Raw genomic sequence first — 21,499 nt, forward strand, 5'->3', positions numbered from 1 at the left:
AGCTCTAGTTGTGTGAAGAAAATGATAAAATTTTAGTTTGGGTATAATGTTGTATGACCGCGCAATTGTCATTCAAAGTGTGAGAGCGCTGAAACCTGAAAAATGGCCTGGGGGGGGGGGGGTGTAAAATTGCACGGTATTGAAATGGTTAAAACTCACCGAGCATTTCCCGATCCGACTGTATTTCTTTCCATTCTCATTAACGGCATAAATATAGATGTAGTTGTCATGGGAACCGATTGCGAGGAAATTTCCATCTATTCAGAGAGGGAGAAAAGAGGAGATTAGTCAGCAGAAAAGAGGAGGAAACCGGAGGAAAGAAGTGAATGGTGCCGGAGATCCGGGGGACGTCACATCGCATCACAGCAATGGATTCTAGATAAAACCTTCAACATCACAAAAGGGCCATAAATAATAATCAGGGAAGCTACAGAACACTGTCAGAGACTGCAGACATAGTACAGGAGAGGGTCAGAGACTGCAGACATAGTACAGGAGAGGGTCAGAGACTGCAGACATAGTACAGGAGATGACCAGAGACTGCGGACATAGTACAGGAGATGACCAGAGACTGCAGACATAGTACAGGAGAGGGTCAGAGACTGCAGACATAGTACAGGAGAGGGTCAGAGACTGCAGACATAGTACAGGAGAGGGTCAGAGACTGCAGACATAGTACAGGAGAGGGTCAGAGACTGCAGACATGATACAGGAGAGGGTCAGAGACTGCAGACATAGTACAGGAGATGACCAGAGACTGCAGACATAGTACAGGAGATGACCAGAGACTGCGGACACAGTACAGGAGAGGGTCAGAGACTGCAGACACAGTACAGGAGATGACCAGAGACTGCAGACACAGTACAGGAGAGGGTCAGAGACTGCAGACACAGTACAGGAGATGACCAGAGACTGCAGACACAGTACAGGAGATGACCAGAGACTGCAGACACAGTACAGGAGATGACCAGAGACTGCAGACACAGTACAGGAGATGACCAGAGACTGCAGACACAGTACAGGAGAGGGTCAGAGACTGCAGACACAGTACAGGAGATGACCAGAGACTGCAGACATAGTACAGGAGATGACCAGAGACTGCAGACATAGTACAGGAGATGACCAGAGACTGCGGACACAGTACAGGAGATGACCAGAGACTGCGGACACAGTACAGGAGATGACCAGAGACTGCGGACACAGTACAGGAGATGACCAGAGACTGCGGACAGTACAGGAGATGACCAGAGACTGCAGACATAGTACAGGAGATGACCAGAGACTGCGGACATGTTGGTATACAACGAGAACCTTCTAGGTGGCACACACACAATACAATCAAATTGCACAGTAGTTCTTAGATCCACCAATGGAATGGACTGTTTGAATGTTACCCCTTAATCCTCAAGCTCAACCTCTCCAAAACCGAGCTCCTCATCTTTCCCCCTGCCAACCCCCCCCCCCCCCCCATCCTATCCATCATCACCAACAACTCCACTATCACTCCCGCCCCCCAAGCCAAAGTCCTTGGCGTCATTCTTGACTCGAACCTCTCCCTCCAACCGCATGTCAAATCACTCACAAACACATGCAGGCTCCATCTCCGCAACATTGCCAAGATACGCTCCTTCCTCACCCCAGACACCACCAAACTACTCGTACACTCCCTCATCATCTCACGCCTGGACTACTGCAACTCCCTCCTCACTGGCCTACCCCAGTGCAGGCTCTCCCCGCTCCAGACCATCCTGAACTCAGCTGCCAGACTCATCCACCTCACCACCCGCTCCACCTCTGCCACCCCCCTCTGCCTCTCCCTCCACTGGCTCCACCCCCCTCTGCCTCTCCCTCCACTGGCTCCACCCCCCTCTGCCTATCCCTCCACTGGCTCCCGATTGCTCAACGCATCAAATTTAAACTCCTAACTCTGACATACAAAGCCGTTCACAACACTGCCCCTGACTACCTCACCAACCTGATCACCAAGTACCACCCTACCCGTACCCTTCGCTCCTCACAGGACCTCCTTCTATCCTGCTCCCTGGTCTCCTCCTCCCATGCACGACTGCAGGACTTCTCCAGGTCCTCCCCCATCCTCTGGAACTCACTGCCCCAATCCATCAGACTGTCGCCTTCCCTATTCACATTCAGGCGCTCCCTCAAAACCCATCTCTTCAGGGAAGCCTACCCCACCCTCACCTAAAGGCCATCCTTCCTCATTCCTCCCACCACTTCATCCCCCTCAGCCACTTCCTACTGTACCTTTACCCCCTCCCTCCTAGATTGTAAGCTCGTAAGAGTAGGGCCCTCTAACCCCTCGTACGCTGTCTGTCTTTGTTGTACTGTGCCATGTATTGTCCCCCCTATTGTACAGCGCTGAGCAAACCCTTTGGCGCTATATAAACTCCATGTAATAATAATAATAATACATGAGATTTTTAAAAATGAGCAGTTTGCTCAACGATTGGACGGACAGATCGTACAATGTATGGCTCCTATTAGCCCTTTCGATACATTTTGTCATTTCTATACGTTTTACTAGGTTCAAAATTTTTTTTTAACCAAAATGTATTATTTTATAATAAGTCTCATCATTCTTAGCAGTATTAATACAAAAATTTTCATCACCTTTTTGTACCATTTTACCATTGTACAATCAGATTGTATGGTGTATGGTTCAATGAATACATTCATCGTTTTGCATAAATCTATTCCTTTTAGATCAATTAATTGGCAAGAATGTATATGGCGATGATGACCATTACGGTCGTTACCAGAAATGATTTGATTATTATTTATTTTATTATTTATCATTTATTTATATTTCATTTTCACATCTTCTGATTGTACAATCAGATTGAATCACCACTTGCCAACCGCGCTACAGGCGAATGGCGGCTACAGCGCGCTTGTCCAGTTCTGGGATGGCGTCTACTGATGTCCTCCCAGAACCGCACCTCCCGCCGCCCGCTACTGCACGCCCCCGGCGCTCTCTGTGCCCTTCAGACACCGCTGGGATCATCAGTGCTGATCACGATGTAAACAGTTGCCGGTTATCCTCATGCTGCAACAGTGTACAGAACGTACTGCGTGTCAGTGGTGAGTGTGAAAGGAGACATCTACACCGATAATCAGGGAAACGCGCCCATGCGGAGGGAAACCGCACCCACGCGGAGGAACAACACGCCCACGCGGAGGGAAACCGCACCCACGCGCAAGGACACCGCGCCCACGCGAAGGGAAACCGCGCCCACGCGCAAGGACACCACGCCCATGCGCAAGGACACCGCGCCCACACGGAGGGAAACCGCGCCCACGCGGACGGACACCGCGCCCACGCGGACGGACACCGCGCCCACGCGGACGGACACCGCGCCCACCCCTCGAGGTGTTTCCCCTTGACGCTGCTTGTAACTGACTGGAGGCCTATAGCAGAGAGCGGGTTTTATTCCCAGAGAGGACCGCCCATAGGAGGTGCCGAGATCTTTTCTGCCTAGTGTCCCACTCCTGTAGGGGGGGCTATTAAACCCTGTTTGGTCATGAATAACGAAGGATCAGCCGTGTCCATCAATAAACTCAGAAAAAGGGATTTTACAGTAACAAAAAATCATGTCAGTAAATTGACAACTTAAAATTAAACTTCATTTTCATTCTGCATTTTTAAAAATTTGAGGCAAAAAAGTCTTCAAAAGACTCCCCATGCCTGTTAGAACATACCGTGGGGTGTTTGCTTTCCAAAATGTGGTCATTTTGTGGGTGTTTCCATTGTCCTTGCACTCCAAGGCCTCAAAAAATGTGATAGGTAATCAGAACCATAAATTGAGGTCCTAAGGAAGCCTGAAGTTGCTCCTTTGATTTTGGGCCCCTCTATGTGGCAAGGCTGTGAAACAGTCCCACACATGTGGTATCGCCATACGCAGGAGGAGCAGCAGAATGTGTTTTGGGGAGTAATTCTATGTTTGCCTATTCTGTGTGAGACATAACTTGTTAAAACTGCAACCTTGTGAAAAACAAAAAAATGTTACTTAATTTTTTTAATTTACACAAAAATGTAAAAAAAATTACAACTTCAAAAAACTTGCCATGCCTCTTAATAAATAACCTGGACTGTATATTTTCAAAAAGGGGTCATTTGGGGGGGGGATTTGTACTGTCCTAGAATTTTAGAGCCTCAAAAAATGAGATAGGCCATCAGTACATCAGGATTGATCAATTTTCAGATATATCCCGAAGTTTGTAGACTCTATAACTTTCCTACAGACTAAATAATATACACAGATTTGGGTTACTTTTACCAAAGAAATGTAAAAGTATAAATTTTGTCCTAAATTTATGAAGAAAAAATACTTGTTTGAAAAATTGTATAACAAAACTAAGAAAAATGTGAGTTTTTTAAACATTTTAGTGTTGTTTCCTCAACACTGAAAAGTTACCCTTTTGCTGGTTCATATAAAGGGGAGGGGCTGCAGGTTTTATGTATTCGGACAATCACAGAGTGCTGCTTCTGTATCATTTTCCACTTTTTATTTTGGTTATCGCCATCTAGTGCCGATTCATTTCGTTTTCCATCATTTTGATAGAAAAGTCACGATCCCCAAAAAATTGTGTAAAAAAACAACAAAGAAAAGGAATTCCCTATGAGAGTAGAGAGAGAAGAGGAATGTACACCTGAGGATACCAGCAAGAACAGAAATGAGGCATGCTGGGAGTGGGAGGGGTTGTGCTCGTGTCCAATCAGCTGAAGTAGCTGCATTACCCAATCACTTCCCTTTATAGGAGTTCCATGGTGTACAGCCACGTGTGAAGTCACAGGGGACGGGATGAAAGGGATACCAACCTGGTGAGTAGCACATGACGGAGAGCTGCTCGTTGCCATCTGTATGGACCGTGACCAGGTCTTTGGTCTCCGTGTCTAACACAAACCACCTGTCAGAAGAAGATCTGAAATCAGAGAAGAGAGCGAGGCAGCCACGTGTACCGAGCACTCATCACTACACGGCCAGCCGGGGAACATCTGCCACCAACATCATATCCTCATCACTACACGGCCAGCCGGGGAACATCTGCCACCAACATCATATCCTCATCACCATGAACGAACAATGAGAGAAAAGGACTACGACCCGGCAGGAAGAACGACTGTAGATCGTATGGCCTAAACGTTTGTGGACAACCAACCCTCACACATCTATATGTGTTTGTTGGAGAATCTAATCCAAACCCAGAAGAAATGTTATGAGGTTCCCCTCCCCCCATCAATATGCAGGTTCCCCCCTCTGTGTGTCTACCATCCTCCACTCTTCTAAGGAGGGTTTGGCACAAGACTTTGGAGGGTGTCTGTTGGAAGTTACCACAAGACTGGAATTGTCTCCAATGTCTTTGTATGATGGAGGATTACCAGGACCCCTCACTGGGGACACCTGAACCCCATCATTTGTAGGGGGGTCCATTTACTTCTAGCCATACCATAGGTGTTATCATCAGGTGCCCAAAAACATTTAGCCATATAGTGATGAGGTTCCCCGTCTACACATAGATCTACAAACCACATGCAGAGACAAGGAGTACAAAACATTACTGCTTACTAAAGAGTGCAGATCTAGGAAGTTCAGGACTGTAGATCCCCTTCGATCAGGTGTCCTCGAGGACTGCACCCATCAGTAGGGTTTTCCTTTAACCACCTGTGGAGGACCCCTTTTAGGGTTGATCCTCCCACCCAACATTTCTAGTAGGACACCTACAACATTATGGGGCTTTATATGCCCCTTGAGCAATGAAAGGGACGGGTTCTACCCCCATGGCATCCTGGCCCGTCAGCACTGGGGGGACTGGGGGGAGCTGCCTCCACAATGTATGCAGGTATGCGCCATGAGTCATAACATTTGTGAGCTGCCATTGAACATCCCTGCATTGTGGTGGGGTGGTGCCCCATGGGGGACGTGAGGGTTGTGGTCAATGAATGGGGAGGGGTAGAAAGGAAAGATTTTAACAGAACATAATGTCGGTTTGTCTACAACGTCAGTTACAGATTCAGTCCACGTATGACGTCATCATGTTGTAATGCAGATAATAACAAATCCTGATAAAACACATTTCCATGAAGAGCTGCAACTGTGGAATTATTTGTAATTCTGTTCAGCAAGTCTTGAGATTCAGACACAGCTCAGCCAAGCTGGTGACACCACTACTTTCTGTGGCTTCCTGTGCCACCTCTGAACCATCACATGACTGAAAAGGGTGTCACATCCTTTGGCTGGTAGGTTCAGGTCCAGGTATTGTCCCCATGTAATACGCCCCTTTCCTGGAGTACTAACCTCCAGAAGTTACCTACCTTCCTGTAAGAGTCCCAACTGCTACAACAGAGCCATTAGGATGAAATCCGGCAGACTGGGCCGGGTCCTGAAAGAGAACAGTTCCCATTATGGTCAATTGGATGAAACCAACCAATCACAAATCCCCCCAATTTCCTTCTGCTCACCCCATAGGAAATGGCTACTTACCTCAATAACTTTGTTCCAGACCGGGCGATGGCTTGTGGCATCCCATAACATGATCTGCTTGTCATGGCCGCAGGTCAGGAACAGAGACTTCTGGGAATGTGCGCCCAACCCCCACAGTTCATCCGTATGACCCTGAATGACACAACATGGACAATGGTAGGTGGATGGAGCCGAGACGATCCGCGGCCACATGTGGCAGGCAATGGAGCGCGGCAATCACCCCGGGGTGTGGTCATGATTTACAGACCTGAAGTGTCTGAAATATGCATGTAACACCCATTATACCCCCCCTCCCCCATCAACATGCAATTAAATGACTGAAAACATGTTCAATCAAATCTTGAAGAAATCCTCTGGAACGAGTCTCTGCTGGCCTATCAAAGTGTATACAATAGCGAAAGAAAGTCGGTGCGTCTATAAGAAATGATCCTCTGATGTGACAACGAGGGAATCCACTAATCTTCAGTTGTGCTCCACCGTGCCAATTGTTGATGCTGCTGCTGATGTCAGATTGGACGAAACACGTTGGGCAGAGTCAGACATCATCACGCATGCATGAGTCCTTTACCAATCAGATCCCGGGATATGTATTGTGTTTTGGTGTTGTTGTTCCATATCACATGTGAGTTCTTTAACCTTTTTTAAAACAAATTCTGCCATCAGATTTCACACTGTTTGAGGGTGTGGCTCTTCCTTTGTATTTACATGCATGTGGCCGTTTGGGGAGATTTATGAAGAGAGTTGGTGGAACCCGACATGCTCACTGGCTGCATTACTATTCGTTTGGTGCCACGTGACTTTTCCCATATCTCTGGGTGGAGAGGATTGAAGATTCCCTTCTCGTCACACCAGAGGATCTGTTCTTGTAGACACATCGACTTTCTATTCGTTATCCACATGAAGGGATAAAAGCTGGAAAACAACTTATATTCAGGGAAATACAGAATATTACACACAAATATCCAAATATTCAGGCAACAGGTGGAGCTCTTTTTCACAAACGTTTCTGTTTATTCTGATATGCTCTGTACCCCCGCTGTGCCCATTATGAGGGGTTCTCACCATCCCTGTGCTGAATTCCCGGATCTGTACCCCCGCTGTGCCCATTATGAGGGGTTCCCACCATCCCTGTGCTGAATTCCCGGATCTGTACACCCGCTGTGCCCATTATGCGGGGCTCCCTATATCCCTGTGCTGAGTTCCCGGGTCTGTACACCCACTGTGCCCATTATGAGGGGTTCTCACCATCCCTGTGCTGAATTCCCGGGTCTGTACCCCCGCTGTGCCCATTATGAGGGGTTCCCACCATCCCTGTGCTGAATTCCCAGATCTGTACACCTGCTGTGCCCATTGAGGGGTTCCCACCATCCCTGTGCTGAATTCCCAAATCTGTACACCTGCTGTGCCCATTGAGGGGTTCCCACCATCCCTGTGCTGAATTCCCGGATCTGTACACCCGCTGTGCCCATTATGCGGGGCTCCCTATATCCCTGTGCTGAGTTCCCGGGTCTGTACACCCGCTGTGCCCATTATGAGGGGTTCTCACCATCCCTGTGCTGAATTCCCGGATCTGTACACTCCCTGTGCCCATTATAAGGGGTTCCCACCATCCCTGTGCTGAATTCCCGGATCTGTTCACCCGCTGTGCCCATTATGCGGGGCTCCCACCATCCCTGTGCTGAATTCCCGGATCTGTACACCCGCGGTGCCCATTATGAGGGGTTCCCACCATCCCTGTGCTCATTATGAGGGGTTCCCACCATCCCTGTGCCCATTATGAGGGGTTCCCACCACCCCTGTGCTGAGCTCCCGGCTCTGTACACCTGCTGTGCCCATTATCAGGAGTTCCCACCATCCCTGTGCTGAGTTTCCAGGTTACCATCACCCCAATGAATCATTAGAAAGTACCTACCTGGGTAATGGTGGTGAAGTCTCCGGATAAAGTACCCTGAAGCACAAAGTTTCTAGTGGTTCCAATGAGTACAACGTCCCCCTTTCCTTCCGCCACGGTCCGCACCGGTCCAAACTGTTCTGGAATCTTATGGGGTAAAAAAGTGAAGGCAGTGAGTATCGCCGACTGCGCAGCGGTGTAATTACGGCCATTTTTTCACGCGTTTTGGTAAAACAGAAGAAGCGGTTGTGTTCAGTAAATAGATACCCAACATAAGACTGCACACCCGAGGAAAGGGGACAAACAATGGAAACTGTCCTTGAGAAGTCCTCAGTGTAGAGCTCACCGCCAAGAACGACCCTAAACTGATGGCACTCATGAAGGCGCCCGACGTGATTATTCTCATGGTGGGGGATGGTGGGGGATGGAGGCCATTCCACTCCCTTCCTGTAGAGCCAAGCCTGCCATGGACACCGCCGGCTGCGGAGACATCCATATGCTCGGTTCCACTCCTGAACGCCCGATCGGTTTGCAACAAGCTCACCGCCATCCATGACCCCTCTATCTCCCGCTCCCTCAACTGCCTAGCGGTCACCGAGACCTGGATCCAAGCCACTGACTCCGCCTCCCCTGCGGCCCTCTCCTATGGAGGTCTCGTCTGGTCAGATTCACCCAAACCAAGCGGTCGTAGAGGCGGTGGGGTCGGCCTGCTCCTGTCTCCGCTGAGCAGCTTCCAGGTCCTTCCAAACCCCCCCTCTATCCTTCTCCTCCTTCGAGGCCCACTGCATCCGACTCTTCTCCCCCACCCCTCTGAGGATTGCAGTGATCTATAGGCTCCATATCCCGCTTCCTTGATGACTTTGCCGCCTGGCTGCCCTTCTTCCTCTCCTCTGAGCTCCCCACCATCATCCTTGGAGGCTTCAATATCCCCATCAATGTCAACAACCCGGCCACCTCCCAACTCATCCGCTTAACCTCCTCCTTTGAGCTCACACAGCACACAGTCCTCCACCCACACCAATGGGAACACCCTGGACCTCGTCTTCTCCCATCACTGCACCCCCTGCAACCTCTCAAACACCCCTTTCCCCCTCTCTGACCACAACCTCATTACGTTCTCCATCTCCCGGTCCTCTAACACCTCCCCCACACACATCAAACAATCACCAGCAGCAACCTCCCCAACCTGGACCCGGCCCCTCTCCACTCTGCAGCTGACCGTCTGTACAACAGAATCCTTCCCGTCATGCCCTGACCTGGCCACTACTGCGTATATCAACCTGCTATCAGCTGCCTTAGACTCGTTGACACCCCTAACCACACGTAGAATTAGACCCCGACCACTTCAACCCTGGCAGACTGACCACACTAAACATCTTAAATGTGGCAGTCGTGCGCTGGAGCGATTATGGCGCAAAACTAGATCCCCCCGAGCGTTCTCCCTCTACAAATCTGCCTTCCTCACCTACACCACCTCCCTCCACGCCACCAAACAAGCCTACTTCCTGACCCTCATCAACACCCTCCCCACCTGTCCTCGCCGGCTCTTCTCCACCTTCAACTCTCTACTCTCGCCACCCCCCACCTCCACCCAGCACCTCACTCACCGCCCACGAGATTGCCGAACACTTCCAGAATAAAATCGATGCAATCCGTAAGGACATCACCCATGCTCAACCCACCTCCCCACCTGGCCTCTCCCCCACCATAACCCCATCAACTCTCCCCTCCTCTGACCGCACTACTGCCCTTCCCCCACCACACCGAACATCCCGCACAGCTTCACCTCCCCAACACTCCACTCCTTCAGCCTTGCTACCACTGAGGAGGTCACCAAGGTCTTCTCAGGAGCCCGCCTCACCACTTGCCCCCTGGACCCTGTCCCCTCACAACTCCTCCGGTCACCCTCCTCCCCCATCCTACGCTCCCTCGCTCACATTTTTAATCTCTCCCTCTCTACTGGTGCATTCCCCTCCCCCCCAAAGCACGCCCACATCCCCCCCATACTCAAAAAACACTCCCTGGACCCCACCGACCTGAACAACCTTAGACCCATCTCCCTGCTGCCATTCACTTCCAAACTCCTCGAGCGCCTCGTCTACAATCGCCTGAGCTCCCACCTCACCGACAACAACCTCCTCGATCCCCTACAGTCCGGCTTCTGTCCCCTACACTCCACCGAAACCCCCCTACACTCCACCGAACCCGCCCTACACTCCACCGAAACCGCACTACACTCCACCGAAACCGCCCCACACTCCACCGAAACTGCCCTACTCAAACTCACCAACGACCTGCTAACCGCCAAAGCTAATGGCCACTACTCAGTGCTCCTACTCCTCCACCTCTCCGCGGCCTTCCACACCGTCCACCACCCCCTCCTCCTTACTAAACTACACTCCCTCGGCATCAGAGACTCCGCCCTCTCCTGGTTCTCCTCCTACCTATCACAATGCTCCTTCAGCGTTACCTATAACGCCACCACCGCCCCCTCTCTGTTGGGGTCCCCCAAGGCTCCGTCCTCGGGCCCCTTCTCTTCTCCATCTACACCTCCTCCCTCGGCAAACTAATACACTCCCACGGCTTCAACTACCACCTCTACACCGATGACACGCAAATTTACCTCTCCACCCCTCACCTCACCTCTTCAGTCTCCACCCCCCACCTCACCCCTTCAGTCTCCGCCCGAATCACACACCTACTGAACGACATATCAGACTGGATGTCACTCCACTTCCTCAAACTGAACCTTTCCAAAACCGAGCTCCTAATTTTCCCCCCAGCCCGCGCCTCCCCCCCCCGACCTCTCCATCACGACCAACAACGCTACCATCAGTCCCACCACGCAAGCCAAAGTCCTAGGTGTCACTCTAGACTCAAACCTGTCCTTCCAACCTCATGTCCAATCGCTGACTACCGCATGCAGGTTCCACCTCCACAACATCTCCAAAATACGTTCGTTCCTAACCCCAGACACTACTAAACTACTCGTTCACTCCCTCATCATCTCACATCTGGACTACTGCAACTCCCTCCTCACCGGCCTCCCTCATCACAGACTATCCCCGCTTCAGTCTATCCTGAACTCAGCGGCCAGACTCATCCACCTTACCAACCGCTCCGCTTCTGCCACCCCACTGGCCTCCACTCAGTGTCCTCCACCCCCCTCTGTCATTCCCTCCACTGACCTCCACTCAGTGTCCCCCACCCCCCTCTGCCAATCCCTCCACTGGCCTCCACTCAGTGTCCTCCACCCCCCTCTGCCAATCCCTCCACTGGCCTCCACTCAGTGTCCTCCACCCCCCTCTGTCATTCCCTCCACTGGCCTCCACTCAGTGTCCTCCACCCCCCTCTGCCAATCCCTCCACTGGCCTCCACTCAGTGTCCTCCACCCCCCTCTGTCATTCCCTCCACTGGCCTCCACTCAGTGTCCTCCACCCCCCTCTGCCAATCCCTCCACTGGCCTCCACTCAGTGTCCTCCACCCCCCTCTGCCAATCCCTCCACTGACCTCCACACAGTGTCCTCCACCCCCCTCTGTCATTCCCTCCACTGGCTCCCGATTGCCCAACACATCAAATTCAAAGTACTAACTCTGACATACAAAGCCATTCATAACTCCGCCCCAAACTACCTCACCGACCTGATACCCAAATACCACCCAACCCGTAATCTTCGCTCCTCACAAGACTTCCTACTTTCTAGCTCCCTGGTCTCCTCCTCCCACGTCCAACTGCAGGACTTCTCCAGAGCTTCCCCCATCCTCTGGAACTCACTTCCCCAATCCACCAGATTGTCCCCTAACCTCCTCACCTTTAGGCGCACCCTGAAAACCCATCTCTTCAGTGAAGCCTACCCCACCCCCACCTAACAGCCGATCTCCTCCACTCCTCCTACCACTCCATCCCCCACAGCCATCTCCCCCTGTATCACCTTCCCCTCCCTCCTAGACTGTAAGCTCGAAGGATCAGGGCCCCCCCCCCCCCTCGTGTATCGTATTGTTACTGTATTGTCTCATGTTCTGTCCCCCCTATAATGTACAGCGCTGAGAAAACCCTTTGGCGCTATATAAATCCTGTATAATAATAATAATATGCTGAGTGGTGCAGGGAAGGAGCTCCCCTCACTACCTGTGACCCGCCAACGCAAAACAGGGAGCCCCTCGCAGGTCACATGACCAGCCAGAACACTGCTGGACCTAAGATTTGTATAAAAGGAATCAAAATTATGTTTATTCCTGCCGCCCCCCCCAACAAATATATATATATACTATATTGCCCCAAATATTGCCCCCCCCGTATATACACTATATTGCCAGATGTATTGTCCCCCCTTCTCCATATCATGTGATTCAGGTGTTCCAATCCCCTCCATATCATGTGATTCGGGTGTTCCAATCCCCTCCAGATCATGTGATTCGGGTGTTCCAATCCCCTCCATATCATGTGATTCAGGTGTTCCAATCCCCTCCATATCATGTGATTCAGGTGTTCCAATCCCCTCCCAATCATGTGATTCAGGTGTTCCAATCCCCTCCCAATCATGTGATTCAGGTGTTCCAATCCCCTCCATATCATGTGATTCAGGTGTTCCAATCCCCTCCATATCATGTGATTCAGGTGTTCCAATCCCCTCCCAATCATGTGATTCAGGTGTTCCAATCCCCTCCATATCATGTGATTCAGGTGTTCCAATCCCCTCCATATCATGTGATTCAGGTGTTCCAATCCCCTCCATGGCCACAGGTGTATACAATCAAGCCCCTAGACATGCAGACAGCTTCTACAAACATTGGTGAAAGAATGGGTCGCTCTCAGGAGCTCAGTGACTCCAAGCGTGGTCCCGTGATAGGTGGCCACCTGGGCAATAAGTCCATCCGTGACATTTCCTGGCTACTAAATATTCCACCAACTGTTAGTGGGATTATAAGAAAGTGGAAGCCACTGGGAACAACAGCCACTCAGCCACCAAGTGGTAGGCCACGTCACATGACAGGGCGGGGTCAGCGCATGCTGAAGCGCACAGTGCGCAGAAGTCACCAACTGTCTGCAGAGTCAATAGCTAAAGACCTCCAAACTTGGTGTGGTCCTCAGATGAGCCCAACAACAGTGCGTAGAGAGCTTCATGGAATGGGTTTCTATGGCCGAGCAGCTGCATCCAAGCCTTCCATCACCAAGTGCAATGCAAAGCGTCAGATGGTGTGGTGTAAAGCACGCCGCCACTGGACTCTAGAGTAGAGGAGACGTGTTCTCTGGAGTGACCAATCACGCTTCTCTGTCTGGCAATCCGATGGGCATGTCTGGGTTTGGTGGTGGCCAGGAGAACAGTACTTGCCTGACTGCATTGTGCCAAGTGTAAAGTTTGGTTGAGGGGGGATTATGGTGGGGGGTTGTTTTTCAGGGGTTGGGCTTGGCCCCCTAGTTTCAGTGAAGGGAACTCTTAAGGCGACATTTTGGACAACTTTTGAGAAGAGTTTGGGGATGGCCCCTTCCTGTTCCAACATGACTGCGCACCAGTGCACAAAGCAAGGTCCATAAAGACATGGAGGAGCCAGTTTGGGGTGGAGGAACTTGACTGTCCTGCACAGAGTCCTGACCGCAACCCCATAGAACACCTTTGGGATGAATTAGAGCGGAGACTGCGAGCCAGGCCTCCTCCCCCGACATCAGTGCCCCTCCCCCGACATCAGTGCCTGACCTGACAAATGTGCTTCTGGAAGAATGGTCGAACCTTCCCATAGACACCCTCCTAAACCTTGTGGGGGGCCTTCCCAGAAGAGTTGAAGCTGTTATAGCTGCAAAGGGCGGGGCCAACTCAATATTGAACCCTACGGACTAAGACTTGGGGGCCATTAAAGGTCATGTGTGTGGAAAGGGCAGGGCCAACTCAATATTGAACCCTACGGACTAAGACTGGGGGGCCATTAAAGGTCATGTGCGTGAAAAGGGCGGGGCCAACCCAATATTGAACCCTACGGACTAAGACTGGGGGGCCATTAAAGGTCGTGTGTGTGGGAAGGGCGGGGCCAACTCAATATTGAACCCTACGGACTAAGACTGGGGGGCCATTAAAGGTCATGTGTGTGGAAAGGGCGGGGCCAACTCAATACTAAACCCTACGGACTAAGACTGGGGGGCCATTAAAGGTCATGTGTGTGAAAAGGGCGGGGCCAACCCAATATTGAACCCTACGGACTAAGACTGGGGGGCCATTAAAGGTCATGTGTGTGAAAAGGCCGTCAGCCCAATACTTGGGGCTATATAGCGTATGTATTATATTCTTGTTATAAATATCAGTCCAACTTTTATAGTGTCCCCCCCTTCCAGAAACATAGTGTGTGCCCCCACCTTCCTCTTTGACATGACAACACAGCTCTGAATTATTAAACACGTGGTGTCAGCCCCGCCTACTTCATTTTAAATGGATTTAAAAGACCCCAGACCTCCCCTCATCCTCAGCTACATAATCTTACCTCCCAAAAAAAAAAACACAAAACACTTTCAGTGGTATATTTAGCAGCCAAAAAGGGAGCAAATAACCATTTTGGGGTTTAAATGGCGCACTACATTTTCAGGAAGTGATGTGAATGTTTGTTAACAAATGTAAAAAAACCCTCTGAAATATATACTTCTGTCACAAGAAATGTGGTCTCTCACCTCCACAACACTGAGCTTCTGATAATTTCCATCCCAGGAGATAAGTTTGCGATCCTTTCCTCCAGAAACCAGCGTGCCGTCTCTCTGCATGCACAGCGCAAATATCCCGCCCTCGTGGGCTCCCTGCACAGCATGGCTGATCCTATTGGTACCTACAGAAATACCAGACATCATCATCAGATGGGAAGGATCTCCTGCGCTGCTCACACTAGAATGTCTTCCCTCAATTACAGTTCGGTCCATATATATATATATCAGTCACACACATATACATATACAGTTCGGTCCATATATATATATATCAGTCACACACATATACAGTTCGGTCCATATATATATATATCAGTCACACACATATACATATACAGTTTGGTCCATATATATTGGACTCAGGCACAAATTTTCATTTTTTCAGGTATTTCCCATCCCCCATCCCACCTCTTCTATGATGGATATGGGCGGACAGTGCGCACTCTCCGCTGTAATTTGAGGGTATGTACATCCAGATTGGGGGAGGGGTTTATGAATTACAGCTCTAAAGAATAGCCATCCCCCCTTTTTCAAGGGACCAAAAGCAATTGGACAATTGAATCAAAAGCTGTTTCATGGCCAGGTGTGGGCTACTCCTTCATTATTTCTTCATGAACTAAGCCGGTAGAAGGTCTGGAGTTGACTCTGTGGTATTTGCATTTGGAATCTATTGCTGTGAACCTCCATCATGCGTTCAGAGGAGCCGTCCATGCAAGTGATACAGGCCATTGTAAGGGTTCAAAGACGACACCAATCCATCAGAGAGATCGCAGCAACATTAGGAGCGGCCAAATCAACAGTTTGGTCCATTCTGAGGAAAGAACGCGCTGGTGAGCTCAGCAACATAAAAAGGCATGGACGTCCATGGAAGACAACAGAGGTGGATGATCACAGGATCCTCTCTATGGTAAAGAAAAACCCATTCACAACATCCAGACAAGTGAAGGACGCTCTCCAGGAGGTGGGAGTATCATTGTCAGTCTACAATCAAGAGAAGACTTTACGAGAGCAAATACAGAGGGTTCATCACACGGTGCAAATACAGAGGGTTCCCCACACGGTGCAAGTACAGAGGGTTCCCCACACGGTGCAAGTACAGAGGGTTCCCCACACGGTGCAAGTACAGAGGGTTCCCCACACGGTGCAAGTACAGAGGGTTCCCCACACGGTGCAAATACAGAGGGTTCCCCACACGGTGCAAATACAGAGGGTTCCCCACACGGTGCAAGTACAGAGGGTTCCCCACACGGTGCAAATACAGAGGGTTCCCCACACGGTGCAAATACAGAGGGTTCCCCACACGGTGCAAATACAGAGGGTTCCCCACAAGGTGCAAATACAGAGGGTTCCCCACACGGTGCAAATACAGAGGGTTCCCCACACGGTGCAAATACAGAGGGTTCACCACAAGGTGCAAATACAGAGGGTTCACCACAAGGTGCAAATACAGAGGGTTCACCACAAGGTGCAAATACAGAGGGTTCCCCACACGGTGCAAGTACAGAGGGTTCCCCACACGGTGCAAATACAGAGGGATCACCACACGCTGCAAATACAGAGGGGTCACCACAAGGTGCAAATACAGAGGGTTCCCCACAAGGTGCAAATACAGAGGGTTCACCACACGCTGCAAATACAGAGGGGTCACCACAAAGTGCAAATACAGAGGGTTCCCCACAAGGTGCAAATACAGAGGGTTCCCCACACGCTGCAAATACAGAGGGTTCCCCACAAGGTGCAAACTATTCCTAAGCCTGAAGAATAGAAAAGCCAGATTAGACTTTTCCAAAAAACATGTAAAAAAGCCGGACCAGTTCTGGAAAAGCATTCTTTGGACGGATGAAACGAAGATGAATCTACCAGAATGACGGGAAGAACAAAGTGTGGAGAAGGCTTGGAACAGCTCATGATCCAAAGCACACACCGTCATCTGTAACACATGGTGGAGGCAGGGTGATGGCATGGGCGGAGACAGGGTGATGGCATGGGCGGAGGCAGGGTGATTGCATGGGCGGAGGCAGGGTGATGGCATGGGCGGAGGCAGGGTGATGGCATGGGCGGAGGCAGGGTGATGGCATGGGCGGAGGCAGGGTGATGGCATGGGTGGAGGCAGGGTGATGGCTTGGGCGGAGGCAGGGTGATGGCATGGGCGGAGGCAGGGTGATGGCATGGGCGGAGGCAGGGTGATGGCATGGGCGGAGGCAGGGTGATGGCATGGGCGGAGGCAGGGTGATGGCATGGGCGGAGGCAGGGTGATGGCACGGGCGGAGGCAGGGTGATGGCATGGGTGGAGGCAGGGTGATGGCATGGGCGGAGGCAGGGTGATGTCACGGGCGGAGGCAGGGTGATGGCATGGGCGGAGGCGGTGTGATATCACGGGCGGAGGCAGGGTGATGGCATGGGCGGAGGCAGGGTGATGTCACGGGCGGAGGCAGGGTGATGGCATGGGCGGAGGCGGTGTGATATCACGGGCGGAGGCAGGGTGATGGCATGGGCGGAGGCAGGGTGATGGCATGGGCGGAGGCAGGGTGATGGCATGGGCGGAGGCAGGGTGATGGCATGGGCATGCATGGCTTCCAGTGGCACTGGGTCATTGGTGGTTATTGATGATGTGACAGAAGCAGCCGGATGAATTCTGCCGTGTTTACAGATATACTGTCAGCCCAGATTCTGCCAAATGCAGCAAAGGTGATTGGACGGCGCTTCACAATACAGATGGACAATGATCCAAAACACACCGCAAAAAGCAACCCAGGAGGAAGGAAAAGAAGTGGAATATTCTGCAATGGCCGAGTCAATCACCTGATCTCAACCCAGTTAAGCATGTATTTCACTTGCTGAAGGCGAAACTAAAGGCAGAAAGACCCACAAAGAACAACTGAAGACAGCTGCAGTTAGAGCCTGGCAAAGCATCATACAGGAGGAAACCCAGTCTTTGGTCATGTCCATGGGTCCAGACTTCAGGCAAAGCATCAGACAGGAGGAAACCCGGTCTTTGGTCACGTCCATGGGTTCCAGACTTCAGGCAAAGCATCAGACAGGAGGAAACCCGGTCTTTGGTCACGTCCATGGGTTCCAGACTTCAGGCAGTCATTGCCAGTAAAGGATTCTCAACAAAATATTACAGAAATGAGCATTTTATTTATGATTATATTCAATTGTCCAATTACTTTTGGTCCCTTGAAAAAGGGGGAGTGGCTACTCTTAAGAGCTGTAATTACACCAGAGAGTGCGCACTGTCCGCCCAGATCCATCATAGAACCAGAGCTGGAATATGTTTTGGTAAATACCTGAAAAAAACTAAAATTGTGCCAAATATATATGGACCAGACTGTATATAGGATTTCAGCCCCTCACATGTAGCTTGCTGTCCCTTTAACCACTTCCAGTCCGGACACTTCCCCCCCCCCCCTTCCAGTCCGGACACTTCCCCCCCCCCCCCCCTTCCAGTCCGGACACTTTCCCCCCCTTCCAGCCCGGACACATCCCCCCCCCCCTTCCAGTCCGGACACTTCCCCCCCCCTTCCAGTCCGGACACTTCCCCCCCCCTTCCAGTCTGGACACTTCCCCCCCCCCCTTCCAGTCCGGACACTTTCCCCCCTCCCCCCTTTCCAGTCCGGACACTTCCCCCCCCCCCCTTCCAGTCCGGACACTTTCCCCCCCCCCCTTTTCAGTCCGGACACTTCCCCCCCCCCCCCCTTCCAGTCCGGACACTTTCCCCCCCTTCCAGCCCGGACACATTCCCCCCCCCCCTTCCAGTCCGGACACTTCCCCCCCCCTTCCAGTCTGGACACTTCCCCCCCCCCCTTCCAGTCCGGACACTTTCCCCCCTCCCCCCTTTTCAGTCCGGACACTTTCCCCCCCTTCCAGTCCAGACACTTTCCCCCCCCCCTTCCAGTCCGGACACTTTCCCCCCCTTCCAGCCCGGACACTTTCCCCCCTTCCAGTCCGGACACTTCCCCCCCCCCCCCTTCCAGTCCGGACACTTTCCCCCCCCCACTTCCAGTCCAGACACTTTCCCCCCTCTTCCAGCCCGGACACTTCCCCCCCCCCCCCTTCCAGTCCGGACACTTTCCCCCCCTTCCAGCCCGGACACATTCCCCCCCCCCTTCCAGTCCGGACACTTCCCCCCCCCTTCCAGTCCGGACACTTCCCCCCCCTTCCAGTCCGGACACTTTCCCCCCCTTCCAGCCCGGACACTTCCCCCCCCCTTCCAGTCCGGACACTTCCCCCCCCCTTCCAGTCCGGACACTTCCCCCCCCTTCCAGTCTGGACAATTCCCCCCCCCCCTTCCAGTCTGGACACTTCCCCCCCCCCTCCCAGTCTGGACACCCCCCCCCCCCCACCCCCCTTCCAGCCCGGACACTTTCCCCCCCTTCCTGACCAGGGCAATTTTCAGCTTTCAGCGCCATCACACTTTGAATGACAATTGCGCAGTCATGCAACACTGTACCCAGATGAATTTTTTAGCATTTTTTTGAGACAGATAAAGCTTTATTTTGGTGGTATTTATTCACCGCTGGGATTTTTATTTTTTTTGCTGTGTAAATGAAAAAGTCCAAAAATTTTGAAAAAAAGTGTTTCTTATAAAGTTTTGCAAATAAATAATATTTCATCATAAATCTTGGCCAAAATTTATTCCATTATATTTTTAGTGAAAAAAAAAATAACCCAAATTAGTTTATAGCCAAAATTATAATTTTTAAACATTTTTTTTACATTATTTTTTTTTTTACATACTGTCACCCTAGCAGTACAGTGCCATGGTGACTCTGTACTACTTGTGGGGGGTGATAAAGATTTTTTTTTTTTTTTACACGGATTGCTTTTACACCCATAAAGGCTGTAAAAGCAATAATTTCTCCTTCTCTCTGTCTGCATTCCTGCAGCCATTGAGAACTACTTAGTGAGCTGTAATTGGTCACAGCTTGTCACATGGTACAAGGCTGTTGTGAATGGCCCTGTACCATGTGACCTCTGTGATCATTCACAGATTTCACACGTAGTAAGCAATGATGTCACAAGTGACATCTTGCTTACTACTCTGCATGTGATCACTGATTGGCTAATCAGTGATCACATGATCGGGACCTTATACAGAGGTCCCGTCCGACGATCAGCGTTCCGCTGTGTGAGGAGGACACAGCGGGCACCGAATCACGGTGCTGCGAGCTCCTAGGAAGCGTGCACAAGCAGGGGGCGGGAAGGCCGTTTATAAACGTCCACCCGCCCTGCCGCCGTCCAGCCGTTTATATACAACGGCCAGACAGGAGGTGGCTAAGGACCGTTTACACTCGCTTCAACTTCATTAAAGCGCCTTCCTATTCAACATGCTTTTTTGATGCTTCTGCACATTAAATCCTCATCTGTGCATCTATAGACACCATCACATTGAATCAGACCTTCATTTACCATTTATATTATCCGTCATGCTGAAAAATATTCAAAATTAAACTGATTACATTTATCTGGAAACCGGCTTTGGGATCCGGAATACAAAACAATCGTTTGAGCAGCGAACAGAAATCAGCGATCGCCCCAACAGTAAGGAATTACGTCTTCACACCATCTATAAAGGATTTCTATGGCCGGCTTTATAGTATCTTTCTTCCTGGAGAGTTTTTTTCTGTTACTTTCTGAAATTTTGCAGCACATAATGAAAATAAAAGAGTTTTAACCTTTTCCCCAAACCAGAAGGTTCCCGCTGGAGTCTCCTGTAATGGTGTCCCCGTTCTCAGAAAAGGTGACGCACAACACGAACTTTGGTTTTTCTTGTTTCTGTGGAAGGATAAAATGCGGTTCAGACATTCATCCGTATACAATGTGGGATATAAAAAACAGAAATATGGAGTACAGCGCAGGACACAGGATGGATATACGCGGGATGGATATACAGGGGACGCGGGACGGATATACACGCGGGATGCGGGCTGGATATACACGGGACGCGGGCCGGATATACACGCGGGACGTGGGCTGGATATACGCGGGACGGATATTCCCGGGACAGATATTCATGCGGGACGGATATATACGCGGGACTTGGGCCGGATATACGCGGGACGCGGGCCGGATATACACACGGGACGGATATTCGCGGGACAGATATTCATGCGGGACGGATATACACGTGGGACGGATATTCCCGGGACAGATATTCATGCGGGATGCGGGCTGGATATACGCGGGACAGATATTCATGCGGGACGGATATATACGCGGGACTTGGGCCGGATATACGCGGGACGCGGGCCGGATATACACACGGGACGGATATTCGTGGGACAGATATTCATGCGGGACGGATATTCATGCGGGCCGGATATACGCGGGACAGATATTCATGCGGGACAGATATATACGCGGGACGCGGGCCGGATATACACGCGGGACGGATATTCGCGGGACGCGGGATGGATATAC

At 51.0% G+C, this 21,499-nt stretch overlaps 1 protein-coding gene across 11 annotated transcripts in view; it reads right to left on the minus strand.

Annotated features, from left to right (window-relative positions):
- The window catches only part of LOC149428763 (echinoderm microtubule-associated protein-like 1), a 182,217-nt gene that overhangs the window by 8,340 nt on the left and 152,378 nt on the right, over positions 1 to 21,499 (minus strand). For all 11 annotated transcript variants that reach the window (XM_089667022.1, XM_089667028.1, XM_089667027.1 and 8 more), the window contains 7 exons: positions 20,755 to 20,854; positions 15,047 to 15,198; positions 8,413 to 8,538; positions 6,501 to 6,632; positions 6,332 to 6,399; positions 4,838 to 4,926; positions 160 to 257 (listed from right to left, as the gene is read on the minus strand). In XM_089667022.1, the coding sequence (XP_089523148.1) occupies positions 160 to 257; positions 4,838 to 4,926; positions 6,332 to 6,399; positions 6,501 to 6,632; positions 8,413 to 8,538; positions 15,047 to 15,198; positions 20,755 to 20,854 (765 nt within the window). The remainder of the gene's footprint in view (positions 1 to 159; positions 258 to 4,837; positions 4,927 to 6,331; positions 6,400 to 6,500; positions 6,633 to 8,412; positions 8,539 to 15,046; positions 15,199 to 20,754; positions 20,855 to 21,499) is intronic.

This window comes from Staurois parvus, unplaced genomic scaffold, assembly GCF_062004578.1.
Source record: "Staurois parvus isolate SC_StPar_1 unplaced genomic scaffold, SC_StPar_1.0 ptg002978l, whole genome shotgun sequence".
In the NCBI taxonomy this organism is placed as follows: Eukaryota; Metazoa; Chordata; class Amphibia; order Anura; family Ranidae; genus Staurois; species Staurois parvus.